At 66.8% G+C, this 13,454-nt stretch overlaps 1 protein-coding gene across 2 annotated transcripts; it reads left to right on the top strand.

The window, feature by feature from the left end:
• Positions 1-130: 130 nt before the first annotated feature.
• Positions 131-13,240, top strand: CHRNA4 (cholinergic receptor nicotinic alpha 4 subunit). 2 transcript variants are annotated; one of them, XM_060122913.1, is made up of 6 exons: positions 131-800; positions 2,286-2,437; positions 5,606-5,650; positions 5,737-5,846; positions 9,097-10,438; positions 13,115-13,240. In XM_060122913.1, exons 1-6 carry the CDS (start codon positions 131-133, stop codon positions 13,238-13,240), a joined length of 2,445 nt encoding a protein of 814 aa, XP_059978896.1. The 2 variants fall into 2 exon arrangements, with proteins under 2 accessions (XP_059978896.1, XP_059978897.1); XM_060122914.1 differs by lacking the exon at positions 131-800 and having other exon boundaries at positions 2,324-2,392.
• Positions 13,241-13,454: the final 214 nt, after the last annotated feature.

Genomic DNA, 13,454 nt, shown 5'->3' on the forward strand with positions numbered 1-13,454 from the left:
GGCCGCGGGGCCGAGGCTCCCCTGGACGCTTCCCGGTCCGCCAGGGACAGGCCGATGGGGGTGGACTGTGTCCTGAACGCCTGGTTGGGGAAGACCTGTGATTTCCAAACTGCAGAGCGGGGCGGGGGTGATGAAGTTAACCAGACCGTGCGGGGCTCCCCTCCTGGCGCCCGGAGACCCTGGGTGCGCGTCCTCCCTCCAGGCAGGCGTTGGAGGCGCTGGGCTGGGGACGGGGAGGGGGTCAGTGTCTCGTGGTCCGCGAACCAGACCGCGCAGGGATTCCCCAGACGCACGCAGTGACTACCGGGCCCCCACTCGTGGCTCGGGCACGTCCCCAGCCGCAGGAGGTCGAAGGAAACTTTGGCCCTGCACGGGCAGAGCGCAGCCTCCGCGCCCCCTCTCGGCTCGCGGTCCGTTCCCCCTCCTTCCCCCTCCGATCCTCGCCCTCCTTCCCGCTCCCTCCTCCTCTCTCTCCCCCCCTCCTCCTCGCCTGCTGGAGGCGGGCAGGTCCGGGCGGGGCCGCGCCGCTGAGCCCACAGCCCCGCGCTCCCGGCGCGGTAGCCGCCGCCGCGCCCCGCGGGAGAAGCGGCCGAAGCAGGCCCGGCGGACGAAGCTGCCCGCGCGGCGCGGGGGGCATGAAGTTGGGCTCGCGCGGAGCTCGGAGCAGGGGCGCGGCGGGGCTGGGAGCCGCCCGCATCTAGAGCCCGCTCGGTGCGCCATGGAGCTCGGGGGCCCGGGGGCGCCGCCGCCGCAGCTGCTGCCGCCGCTGCTGCTGCTGCTGGGGGCCGGCCTCTTGCCTGGTAAGTTTCGGGGCGCTAGAAGGACCCCCTTTCGCCCGGTTCAGGGCGGCCTCGGACCTCCGGAGCCAGAGGAAGGGAGGCTCCTGGATGCGGTCCCAAGCCGCGGGTGTGCGCAACGGGGCAGCCGCGGAGGCTACCCCCACCCCCACCCCCACCCCCCCCTCCAGACGCAAAAGGCTGTCCTGCGGCGAGGGCTGAGCCAGGCAGGGTTTGGGTGGGTGAGGGGGATGCTGTTTCAAGAGCTGGACCCAGAAGCTCCAACTTGGATGGAGAGAGGCGCGGTCCATCTCCCCCCTCCCCCACCCCCAGTTATCCATTGTGCCAAATTTCCTTGCAGACTGCATGGTGCCTGCCCACCTCTCCCCTGCACCGGGGTTTAGGGAATCAGAGGGGTGGCCTCTGCCCTTGGCAGGGCCCCACCCAAACCTGCTCCCCCAGGCCCACTGGGACAGGGGAAGTTCTAGCCCCCCTGCTCCCCGTTCCCTGGGAAGCCACCTTCCTATTTCAGGGGTGAGTGGAGTGTAATTCTCTGGCCTCCCCAGTGAGGAGTAGGCTACACCTTACTGTCAGAGGGACCAGGCTGGGGCTCTGGGTTGGGAGTGAAGGGTCCTGGGGGTCTAGGACTGATCCCAGGGGTGCTTGTGGATGCCCTCCTAATGTCCATCCGTGACTCCCAGGTGAGCAGGACCGAGCTGAGAGGAGCAGAGCGGCAGGGGTCTCCTGTCCCCCTCCTCAAACCCCCGCCCCCCCATGCAGTGGTCCCAGCGAAGTCGCCCAGGAGTGGCAGGGAAGCCCTCAGGCCACAGACTGGCTGATGGGCAGGGCTGAATGGGGGGTCGCCTCCCCAGGCTCACTCCAGACCTGATCATCGAGGGCAGGCTGTGTGTCCGTCCAGGAACACAGGGTGCCAGGTTCATTGTCGGGGTTTGCACTTAAAGTACCCCTTACATGTCAAAGCACGTTTTTTTCTTGGGTGATTGCTGGCGGATGCCACAGCCAGAGGAAACAGGCTCTCGGTAGCTGGACCCTCACTCTCCTTTCTCCATCTCCCTTCCTGGGTCTGCCCCCGCTGCCCTCTGCCCCCTCCTGTCCTGTGGTTACCCCCACCTTGTACTTCGAGGCAAGGTTCTCAGGACTCTGCTGGTGGCTAGAGATACAGTCCCTCCCTCCCATAGTCACAGCCTGATGGGGACGCTTCCAAATCAGCCCTTATCATACCAGTTATCTACTTTCATGGTGAGGGGCACCATGCTAGGAAGGCTTCCCTGAGGAAGTTACAGACCCCCTTACAGACCCAGGGGGTAGGGGAGAAACTGCGGCTGGAAGTAGGGCAGCACGTGCAAAGGTCCTGAGGTAGGAGGGACGTGCTGTGAGAAGCTGGAAGAGAGCCCAGATGCTGAGCACGGCCTGGCAGGAGGCCCAAAGGGGCATCCTGGACGGCCACCATCCCCTGCCCCTGAGCCGCGTACCTGCTGGTCCCCGCAGTGAGCAGCCATGTGGAGACCCGGGCCCACGCGGAGGAGCGGCTGCTGAAGAAACTCTTCTCCGGCTACAACAAGTGGTCCCGGCCCGTGGCCAACATCTCGGATGTAGTGCTTGTCCACTTTGGCCTGTCTATCGCGCAGCTCATTGACGTGGTAGGTGATGAGGGGGTGGGGTGGGGGGCAGTGACCTGAAGGGAGCACCCGTGTCTGGGAGGGGCTGGCCTGGAGGTGGCCCCGGGGCTGGCGGGGGCAGGGGGGCTGTATGAGCTGGGAGGGCCGCATCGGAGCTGCACATGGACTGTGTGTGCCCCAGCCCCGCCTTAGCCCAGAACACACGCCTAAGCAAGCCGGGAGGCAAGGCAGGTTCTGTGCGACACCCCTAAGCCCTGCGCTTTCCATGTAGAAAAGCTCAAAGGGCCAGATTTGCAGCAGGGGTCCAGGCTGTCATCTTCAGAGGCAGAGAGCAGAAGTACCTCTGTGGGGCCAGTGGCAGAGTTTAGGGCTTTTGTGTAAGTCGTGCTACTGCGTGGGGTGAGGTGAGGCCGTGCGGCCCCCTGGCAGCACCCGGACCTCCACCTGGTTCGGATGTGTTTCCCTTCCTGGTTGGGGACCAAGGCAGCTGCTGGGAGGAGGAGTCCAGCCTCCGAGTAGCCACGGCTCTGGAGGGCCCGGGGCGTCCTTTGGGGCGGGAGCCCGTCCTGTGGCTGGGTGGTAACTGCGCAGCCTGGGGCAGGGTCCCAAGGGCCTTGGAGGGTGGGCTCTGGCCTGGCAGGGAGGGCGGCCTCTGGGAGCCTGGTTTGCTGGCCACGAGGAGGCCCAAGGCCGCCTGGGTTTGGGCTGGGGTCTCCAGCCAGCTCTGGTTCCACAGAGGGAGCCGTGCAGCTGCAGGAGGCTATAGGTCTCTCCAAATGCCCACCCTATGCCCCTGCCGGGACCCCAGCCCCAAGTGGGCTCCGTGAGCGGGGAGCCACCAGTTTTGGAGTCTGGAGGCCCTGGTTCCTGGCTCATGCCAGGTGTTGGGTGACCCTCAGGGCCCTGCTTTGCTCACCTGTGAAATGGGATGAGTGTGACAGCTCCATCTGGGGCTGAGCCGGCCACATCCAAGGGGCTCTGGGAGGTGGGAGGGGCGGTAGCCACACTCACGCGGACAGAAAGGGCCACGCTTGGGCCCCATCAGCAGAGCGACCCGGTCAGTGCCCCTGCCCCGGCCTGTGCCCTCAGGCCTCCTGGAACCAGGCCTTAAATGCTTCCCGCAAAGTACTCCTGGCTGGGGCGCAGTCAGAAGACAACTCAGGAGGGCAGGGGTCCCGACCCACTGCATTTGCAAATGCTGTTCCCAGTGGCGGCTGTGGCTTCATGTTCTGGGTCGGCTGCACCGTGGCCGGCCCCCTACCTGAGCTCCTGGGGCTGTCTCATCCGCCCCCCTGCCACGTCGCAAAATCCGCCCCGCATCACCGCTTTTCCCCGGTTTGCCCAGGAGAGACAGCCTGTAGCGCACCAGCTCCGAGACACCAGCGAGGGACCCACCCGAGGCCCCGCGGCAGCACCAGGCAGGACAGGAGCTGCTCCCAGGCTCTGCTGTCCGCAGCCGCGCTGGCCAAGGGCACTCCTGCACACGCGTGTGTGCTGACAAGACGTCCTTGCCCATCTGGGTGCTGGTCGTTTGTGGAAGGGTCGCCTCCCTGCCCCACTGTCTGTGGGGCTCGGGTGTTTGCTGCAGGTCTGTGCCCCGGTGCAGAGTGCTTGTGTGTGTGAGTTCACGCCTGCAGAGGAGGCTGGGGAATTCCTGGGCGCTTCTGGGCCCGGGCTGGCGTTGCAGGCGCCGGAATGCACAGAGGGCACCTCAAACAGGTGCCTGGGGGGCAGCTGCGCTGGGGGGCGGCTGGCACGAAGGGGAGGAGGCCAGGCCCAGCCACCTAGAAGCTTGTTCTGAGCCTGGGGGTGGGGGCTGGGGCAGAGCCTGGCAGGCTGTCCCCGGGGGGAAGGGCAGGGACGTGGTGATGGGGGCCGCACCGCGGGGCTGCACTGCCAAGGTCGAGGTCGTTGGACGTGGTGCCTGGGCCCCACTCAAGTCACACTTATCGTCAGTGTCCTCTGGCAGCCCGTCCCAGGTGGCCCCGAGAGAGAGCAGGACCAAGGGCGGTGCCTGGGCCGCAGGAGATGTCCCCTCCTGTGAGCTGGCTGATGGGGGCTTGTCCCCTGGGGGAAGCAGGAGGGGAGGCTCCCAGGGACACCAGCTCACACCCCCGGCCCTGGGCACTTTGCTTGCTTGACCACCCTTGGTTTCTTTGGCCTCAGCAGTCGTCCCAACGGCCTGTGTGTCCCTGGTCTGGGGCAGATGGGGGCAAAGCTTGGGTCATCAGCAAGTCGGGGAAGGCTCGTTCAGGCGCTGCTCCCCACACCCTGTGTCCCGTGTCCAGTCCCTCTTCCCCCAGGGAAAGAGCCCCTGCCTCTCTGGTCCCCATGGGCTCCTTGCTCTCTGAGGGGACCCCCCATCAGCTGCTGAGTGTCCTGCCCCAAACTTTGGGCAAGGAGCCAGCCCCCAAGCCCAGCTGCTCTCTGAGTGGGCTGGGTGTGGCCATGGTCCCTGGAGGCTGGTTCAGAGTGGGGTGTGAGGACCCCTACGTCCCTGCACGGAGCCTGGCGGTCTTCTCCAGAGGCCTCCAGCCTCTGCTGGGCCTGACTGCCCGTCCGTGAACCCGGGAGGGCTGTGAAGTTGGGGGAGGTGCAGAGGCCAGAGGAAGCTCACAGCGTGTGTGGTCTGGCCCTTCTCACCTGGACAGGTGCCCACTCAGTGACCTGGAGAGGGGCCTGCTGGGTCTCCTGCTCCCACCTCACCTGTTTTAGCCCCTCACCTTCAGGTCCTGAGGCTCAGGCCCTGGGGGGCAGTTTGGCCAGTGAGTGTGTTGCCCTGGTGCAGCAGGAGGGGCAGACGCCAGCTCACCTGGAGCCCATCCGCAGGGCAGCTGCCCCGCCAACCGGGACGGAGCAATGCAGGTGGGCAGGCCCAGCACGGCTGCCTGGGAAGGGGCGCCGTCTCCCTTCCCCTCAGACCCTTCGGTCGCTGGAAGGGGGGACGGGCCTGGCCACCAGTGAAGTCAGTTGAATGTTATCCTCACTTTCCTTCTGGCCCTGAGTCCCCTCCGGGCCCGCCATCCTGGGCTTGGTTGCCTCCAGGGACAAGGCGCTCACTCCCTCCTGAGGTCCCCCACTCGCCACGTTCAGCCCTGGCCCATCCTTCTGGGTAAGGAGACTCGGCCAGAGAGACGTGTCCTGAACCCGAGGGCATCACAACCTGCCTTCTTCTTGTTTGTGTCCTAGGATGAGAAGAACCAGATGATGACGACGAATGTGTGGGTGAAGCAGGTGAGTGGGAGGGAGCCCCCACTGCCCCCCCGCCCCTCCCCCTGCCCCTCCCCCTCACCGCCCCCCCCAACCCCGGCTTCCCCCAGGAGTGGCATGACTATAAGCTGCGCTGGGACCCCGCTGACTACGAGAACGTGACCTCCATCCGCATCCCCTCTGAGCTCATCTGGCGGCCGGACATCGTCCTGTACAACAAGTGAGCCCGGGGTTCTTAGCCGGCAGGGTGGCAGGTGCCCGGGTCCAGCCGTGCTCCGGCCAGCAGCTCTTCCAAGGCCGGTGTGAGCAAGAGGCAGGCGGCTTGTGTGGGCTGAGGGCGGGCTCGGAAGCAGGAGGAGTGAGTAAAGGAGGGTGCTGAGGCCTGGGGTGTGGGGGGCGGGGCCATGAGCAGGCAAAGTGGCAAGGAGACGGGGTCCTGGGGGCAGCAGTGGCGCCTGGGGGCTCCGTCCCTGCCCAGGCTGGGGCAGGGGCCTCGGTCACTCACGGACTGGGAAGGGGTCCGAGCTCCTCCCAGGATGACTGCAGGCCCTGCAGCTGCTCCCCCTCAGGCTGGAGTCCTTTCCAGAGTCAGTCCCTGTCTGGGGAAAGTGGGCCCTGCACACGCAGCGGACCGCATCGGGGAACAAAGGCCGGGAGGTGTAGGGGAGGAAGCCCCATGCCGGCTCGCTGCCCGCGCCCCCGCCCTCCTCCTGCCCCTCTGTCTGTGCTCGCAGTCTCCCCAGACCCGCTAACCACACTCAAGCAAACAGCCTCTATCTGGGCCGCTGTCCCTGGCTCTGAAGTCTGATCTCTAGGAGGATGTTTCTGTGCTGGGGGCCGGGGTGTCAGGGGCGCGGCTGTGGCAGACACTGGGCTCCAGAGGCCGGGGTGTTAGGGGCGCGGCTGTGGCAGACACTGGGCTCCAGAGGGCTGGCGTCCTTGAACTTGTCCTTTCCCGGGATCCTCGAGGTGTCCCCGACCTCGGGGCAGCCTGGTGCCCTCCCGCGTCCCCGCGTCCCTGCTGTGTCATTGCCGGGCCAGCTTACCCTGAGCTGAATCCACAGGGGCAGACGCAGACTCGGGCCTGGGTGGCGGCAGTTCCACAGCACTTACAGCTACAGCCAATGGAAGCACTCGGTCCCCTCTGGTCCCAGCCGTCTGCCCAGAGCCCTGCCCTCCCCCCAAGACCTCAGTGCTTCCGCACAAAAGCCCTCCTGGGCCCCCAGGCTTGGGCCTGACCTACAAAATGCTGCTGTTTGATTAAGAACGACTGGGCTTCTCTTCCAGCTTAACTGATTCCAGTAATGGCCGTGGGAGAGCGGCTGCACATGGAGGAGATGGGTTTCGGGGCTGCATTAAGGGGGGGCCGCTCGGGGAATGGAAGGCGGGGCGGGCTCTCCGCTCTCCCTCTGCAAGCTGCCCGGTCTGATCCTGCGCCCTGGAGTTCTCCAGCCGCCCGGGCCCCCCGGGTCCACGCTCAGCTCCCCCAGCCCCCTGCCCCGCTGGGACCTGGCACGGAATACGCCTTGTGGCTCTTTGATCCAGAACATAGGTACCAGGGTCAGAACTCCGGCACCCAGGGGAGCGTGGTCAGGACTGCTCTGGGAGCCACACAGCCCCTGGGATGGCAGCCCAGGAGTGGGACCGCCACCCAAGCCCCCTCCTTTTCTGGCCTCCTTACCAAGACCCCTGGGAGGTAGCGGCATGGACCTCCAGCTTCTCTTGGGAATGGAGATGGGCACCGAGGCCCGCTCTGGATGGGGCTGGGCGTGGGTGAGGACAGACCCCAGAGCTGGTGGCTGACGCTGGCCGGACGGCCACTGAGGAGGCCTGTTTCCAGGGGCAGCGGGTAGCTGACGGCCAGGGCCGCGTGCACTTGAGTGAGGCTGAGCGGTCAGCGCAGGCTGCTGGGCGGGGGGAAGGGTCGGGGGGTGCTTTTCTGATAGCTTTGGGGCACCCCTTCAAGGCTGGAGGGCGTGCACGTGAGGCCATGCCACCCACTGGGGGCTCCCCTGCGTCGGCCTGTCAGCCAGAGGGTCTCACGTGGATGGGCGTCTGCGGCCTGGAGCAGGGACGGGGCCAGCCGGCTCGGGCTGCCCTCCTCCCACGTGCGCTGTCATGCGGTCCCGCCGTCCACACCCCTGGGCTTGCTGGGGACACAGGAACCAGCTTGGGGGGGGGGCGGGACTTCGTGCAGCGGTGACAGGTAGTGACAGCGTGCCCTGGGGAAAGCTGCTTCTTCCTGGGGCTGCGCTAGGCGCCGGGTCCCACGTGCAGAGCCCTAGGCCCTCTGAGGACCTGGCCGGGGCCGATGTGCCCTCCACACACGAGTGTGAAGACACGGGCTTGGTGACTAGCGTCCGGTGGCCCTCAGTGCTGGGGCCAGCTGTCTGGGGGGTGTCCTGGGGGGAGGAGGCGAGCTCTCCCATCAGCGTTTCAGAGCCGAAGCGGCAGGGCTGCTGGAGGGGCTGGGGGAACGGCTGCCGCCTCAACCGGCCTGTGGGCACCACGTACGGTCGGCGTGGGCAGCGCAGGCCTCGTGGGGAAACAGGCCGACAGAGGGGCCTCCGAGGCCCAGGTGACACCCACTCAGGACCCAGACTGGGGACCGGATGCTTCCAGCTGCAGAGAAGAGAGTGGCTGACTCTGGAGGCAAGAAGGGCTCTCGGGGGGCCGTGAGCAGGTGTCCCTGTGTCCCCACAGCCGGCTGCCTCACCTCTCGCGGTGTCAGTGTGCCCCCCATCCCACCATGGGTATCTTTGGTGGAGAAAACTGAGGTGGACGTCACTGTCTGGGAGGTCCAGGACTAGGGCTGCAGGCTGGGCACTCTGCCCACGAGGAGAAGGGCTGGGACAGCAGCCCCTCGCTCTGTTGCCCGTCCCGGTCTGTGGACAGGGCACCCCAAGGCCGAGGGAGAGGCAGGAGGGCTGAGGGCCTGGGGTCCATGTCCTGCCTGGGGTGGGCCCAGACTGGTCTTTGCCTCGTTGGGCCTTGGAGTCCTCACCTGTGCGGGAAGGGGGGTCCTGCCTCTAAGTTTGGGGGGGTGGGGTCAATGGGGAGAAAACACCAGTCTGGAGCACGAGAAGGTGGCCGGACAGGTCCGACTTCTGCCCAGCTCTGGGGTGACCGCAGGGGACGAGCTGCTCTGCGTGCTACCCAGGGGCCACTTGTGTGCCTGGGGCCCCTGATGTGGTGTGGACGGGCTTTCCGGCCCCCAAATAATCACGGTCATCACCACCATCAAGCTTGGGCGTCAGGCGCGGTGTGGGCCGCTGAGACGGTCTCCACGGAGCATCGCCCCCAGGGTAGGGGTGGTGACAGCGATGCGGGCAGGGGAGCAACGAGCCCAGGGCCGCCCCGTCCTGGGCGAGGCCACTGCGAAGTGGGGGCGCGTATGGCGGGCGGGGGGAAGACAGCTTCCGGGCTGCGGGTGCCGGGCACCTCACCCACGCCCTCTGTCTCCCACCCAGCGCGGACGGGGACTTTGCCGTCACCCACCTGACCAAGGCCCACCTCTTTCACGACGGGCGGGTGCAGTGGACACCGCCGGCCATCTACAAGAGCTCCTGCAGCATCGACGTCACCTTCTTCCCCTTCGACCAGCAGAACTGCACCATGAAGTTCGGGTCCTGGACCTACGACAAGGCCAAGATCGACCTGGTGAGCATGCACAGCCACGTGGACCAGCTGGGCTTCTGGGAGAGCGGCGAGTGGGTCATCGTGGACGCCGTGGGCACCTACAACACGCGCAAGTATGAGTGCTGCGCGGAGGTGTACCCGGACATCACGTACGCCTTCGTCATCCGGCGCCTGCCGCTCTTCTACACCGTCAACCTCATCGCGCCCTGCCTGCTCGTCTCCTGCCTCGCCGTGCTCGTCTTCTACCTGCCGTCCGAGTGCGGCGAGAAGGTCACGCTGTGCGTCTCCGTGCTGCTCTCGCTCACCGTCTTCCTGCTGCTCATCACCGAGATCACCCCGTCCACCTCGCTGGTCATCCCGTTGATTGGCGAGTACCTGCTCTTCACCATGACCTTCGTCACGCTCTCCATCACCATCACCGTCTTCGTGCTCAACGTGCACCACCGCTCCCCGCGCACGCACACCATGCCCGCCTGGGTCCGCCGCGTCTTCCTGGACGTCGTGCCGCGTCTGCTCTTCATGAAGCGGCCGTCCGCGGTCAAGGACAACTGCCGGCGGCTCGTCGGGTCCGTGCACGAGGCGGCCGGAGCCCCGCGCTTCTGGCCGGAGCCCCGGGGGGAGCCCGACCTCAGGAGTAGGGGCCCCTCCCCGTCCCCAACCCCGTCCTGCGGCCCGGACCGGCCGGCCTGCACGTCGCCCTCAGACCAGGCCTCTGCTCTGCGGCCCTCAGAGGCCGAGAAGGCCGGCCCGTGCCCCTCGCCCGGGCCCTGCCGCCCCCCCACTGGCACCCGGGCCCCAGGGCTCACCAAGGCCCGGTCCCTGAGCGTCCAGCACGTGTCCGGCCCCAGCGAAGTGGCAGAGGGCGGCGTGAGGTGCCGGTCCCAGAGCATCCAATACTGCGCGCCCCGAGAGGAGGCCGCCTCCCCAGCCGACCGCCCGGCGGACGGCTCCCCTGCCTCGCTGACCACGGCCCCCTCGGCCGAGCTTCCGCCCCCAGACCAGGCCTCCCCCTGCAAGTGCAAGTGCAGGACGGAGGCGGAGGCACCAAATGCCGCGCTCAAGGCCCGCGGCGCCGGCACGCCAGCCCAGCCCCTGTCGCCAGCTCTGGTGCGGGCGGTTGAGGGAGTCCAGTACATCGCAGCCCACCTGAAGGCGGAAGACATGGACTTCTCGGTAAGTCCGCGCCACGGCCGTGCCGGACGGGCCCCGCTGCCCTGTCCACTCTGAAGGAGGGGGTGGCCGGTGAAAGACCCAGAAACCAGGTCCCAGAGCCGGCTGCTCAGCTTGGAGGCCCCCCACCCCCACCCCGCCGTCTGCTCCCTCTGCCCCAAGCCTCCGAGACCAGTGGGGGTCCCTGCGGTGACTGAGTGGCTGGCAGAGAGCAGAGTGGATCTCGGGCACCCCCTTGGGGCTTCAGGGCGCAGGGATCCTGCAGGCGGGGGTGGGGCTGCCAGCACCATCTGTACCTGGGGAGTGCCTCCCCCGATCACGAGCACCCCCCACCCCACCAAGGGCTCCCGGAGAAGGACTGGTGGGGGGGTCTGGGCCCTGGGGTTGGGGTGAGAGGGGCTGAGAGGAAACAGGAGGGGGCTGAGTGGCTCAGCGGCCTGGCGGGGGGAAAGGAGAATTCAGGCCTGGGACACAGCCCTGCCTCTCTGGCCGGCGCCCCTGTGCCCAGCTGGGGAGAGGGCATCCGGGGTCTGGGGGGGCAGGGCGGGTGCTCGGACATGGCTGAGACTCAGGGCCCCGTGGAGTCGGTGGGGGGTGGCAGTGGGGCTGCTCCCCGAGGCTCAGGCTCCACTGGCCACGTCGTGGGTGCCTGTGAGGGTGGGTCCAGGCTGGCGGCCGAGCCCCAGTTCAGGGCATGGGCAGAGACAGGCGGGCAGGGGGAGGGCACTGGTCAGTCAGCTGGTCATTACCGGCTGCTCAACCTGGGCATCGGTCATGCTGTGTTGACCTCGCCCCGCATTAGCTTCTTCTTGCCCGTGACATGGACCCTGGGTGCGGGCGTGACACTGCCGTTCCCTCCAGGAACCTCCTGGTCCCTTTGCTTCCTTGGGAATGGCCCGTGATCGTTTCCCGGACATGCGTGATCCCTGGGGACCGTCTGTCCCGTGGCTGAGCCCCGCCTCCAGCAGTGAGCCGGTCTCCCTGTACCGGCTGGTCATCCCCCTGAATCCCAAGGGGCTGTGAGGCCACCTGGGGGTTTCTGGAAGGTTCCATCTTGCAGCCAGCTCTGGAGACGAGAGGACCTCTGGCTCTGGTGAGGGCTTGAGGGCCTGCTGAGCAGAGACTGATGCCTTTGAAGTGTCACCAGGATCTCGGGGGCCCAGCGGTCCTCAGCGCAGGGCCGGCCCCTCGTCCCCAGACCCCTCCACCAGCATCGCGGGCCTGGCTGTGGCGACCTGGTTCTGGTTCTGGGCATCGTCCCCGGGCTCTGGGGAGCAAAGCGACTTCACAGGAACCAGCCTGGGATCCGGGCTGGGGCAGCTTTGTCTGCGAGTCTTTCATCCTGGGAGGAGGGGAGGTTTGAAAGGTAGCGCGGTGGCCACGCGCCGCGGGGCTGCTTCCCGGAACAGAGGGTCCTGGTGCTCCCTCGCTTATAGTGACCCCGTTTGCTCTGGTTTCCTGAGAATAAACTTTGGCTTAAAACTATCAGGACGCCTCTGATTACTTTAAAAATCAGAGCACGAAACAGCAGTGAGAAGTCTTCTTTCCCTCGACGGCCCCCAAATGGGGTGTGACAAGCCTGCCCTTGCCCAGGCCCATCAGACCCACTGGCGCCTGGCTGGCCTGAGCCTGGGGGCCGCATCCTTTCTGGTCACTCAAGGGCTGACAGCTGCCCACCCAGGACCCACCTGTGGCCTCCCTGAGCCTTTGCCCTGGGGTCACACCAGGTGGAGGCCGGGACCTGCTCGCCCAGTGTGGACGTGTAACCACGGCCCATCCTGCGCCGCCCTGGGCCTCAGGGTCCCACCTACAGACGGGATGGTGCAGTCACCTTCCTCGTCGAGTCCAAGGGAGCAACCACAGGTGATGTGCTCAGCGTGTGTGCAGCCGCTTCAAGCCCGGGGTCCCCCGCTTGCCCTTGCATGGAGCCCTCTGCCCCGGCAGCTGCCCGGCTCAGAGGCAGCACAGGGCTGTGCCCGCCTTCACATGTGACCCTCACCCTCAAGCGGCTTTAGGGACAGAGCCGAGAGACCCCCTGACCCATGAGGGGCTCAAGCCACATGGGCAGCCGGCCGTGAGTGCCACCCCCGGGGCAGGGGGCAGGAGTGAGGGGCAGTTGGGACTCAGCTGTCACTCCTGGGACGCCGTCCACCGTGGAGCCTGCCCTGGGCTTTTTGTTGGAGGCCAGGCCCCGTTGCTCAGGCTGCTCCTGGCTCTTGCCCTGCACAGCCAAGGGGCTGTGGGTGCCCCCTCCCTGCACCTCACTTGCCCACCTGCAAATGGGGGTGTACTGGCTGGTCCCCACGGTGCCGCCAGCTTTAGCGAACCCAGAGCACGTTACACTGTGACAGTGCGGACCCTGGCATCCCTCCAGAGGCATCATTACCATCTTGGAGCTCAGGCAGGTGAAGTCAGGTGGGGCCACCATGCTGGACCCTGTCCCCTGCAGTGGCTCTGCGGTCCAGCCCCCGTAGAGGGCATCGACCCCGCAGCCCACTGCTTCTGAGCCCGGACTTGAGCTGGACAAGCCGTTTCTCTGTGGCCCCTTTCCACCTCTCACCCCAGTACAGGTGTGCCTGTGACCTTGGAGGCCAGGATAGGAAGAGAGCTTCTAGAAGGTTCGCGCTGCGGTGAGGCCTGAGGGTGCGGCCGGGAGTGACCATGTGTGTCTGTCCGCAGGTGAAGGAGGACTGGAAGTGCGTGGCCATGGTCATCGACCGCATCTTCCTCTGGGTGTTCGTTCTCGTCTGCCTGCTGGGGACGGTGGGCCTCTTCCTGCCGCCTTGGCTGGCCGGCATGATCTAGGGGGCTCCCCGCACTCGATGCGGTCATGCCACTCACCAGATTGCCCCCCATCATCTGTCTGCTGTGAGATGGCCTTGGAAGCTGCCTCCTGGGGACCTGCCCGGGAGGCTGGTAAATGCCTGTCTATCTGCAGGGCGGCGTATCCGGAGCATGGTGACATGATGGCCTCCCGCCAGGACGCACGTCTGACCGCTCTCGGCAAATGTCCCAGCAG

The sequence above is a fragment of the Lagenorhynchus albirostris genome, chromosome 15 (assembly GCF_949774975.1).
Source record: "Lagenorhynchus albirostris chromosome 15, mLagAlb1.1, whole genome shotgun sequence".
Classification (NCBI taxonomy): Eukaryota; Metazoa; Chordata; class Mammalia; order Artiodactyla; family Delphinidae; genus Lagenorhynchus; species Lagenorhynchus albirostris.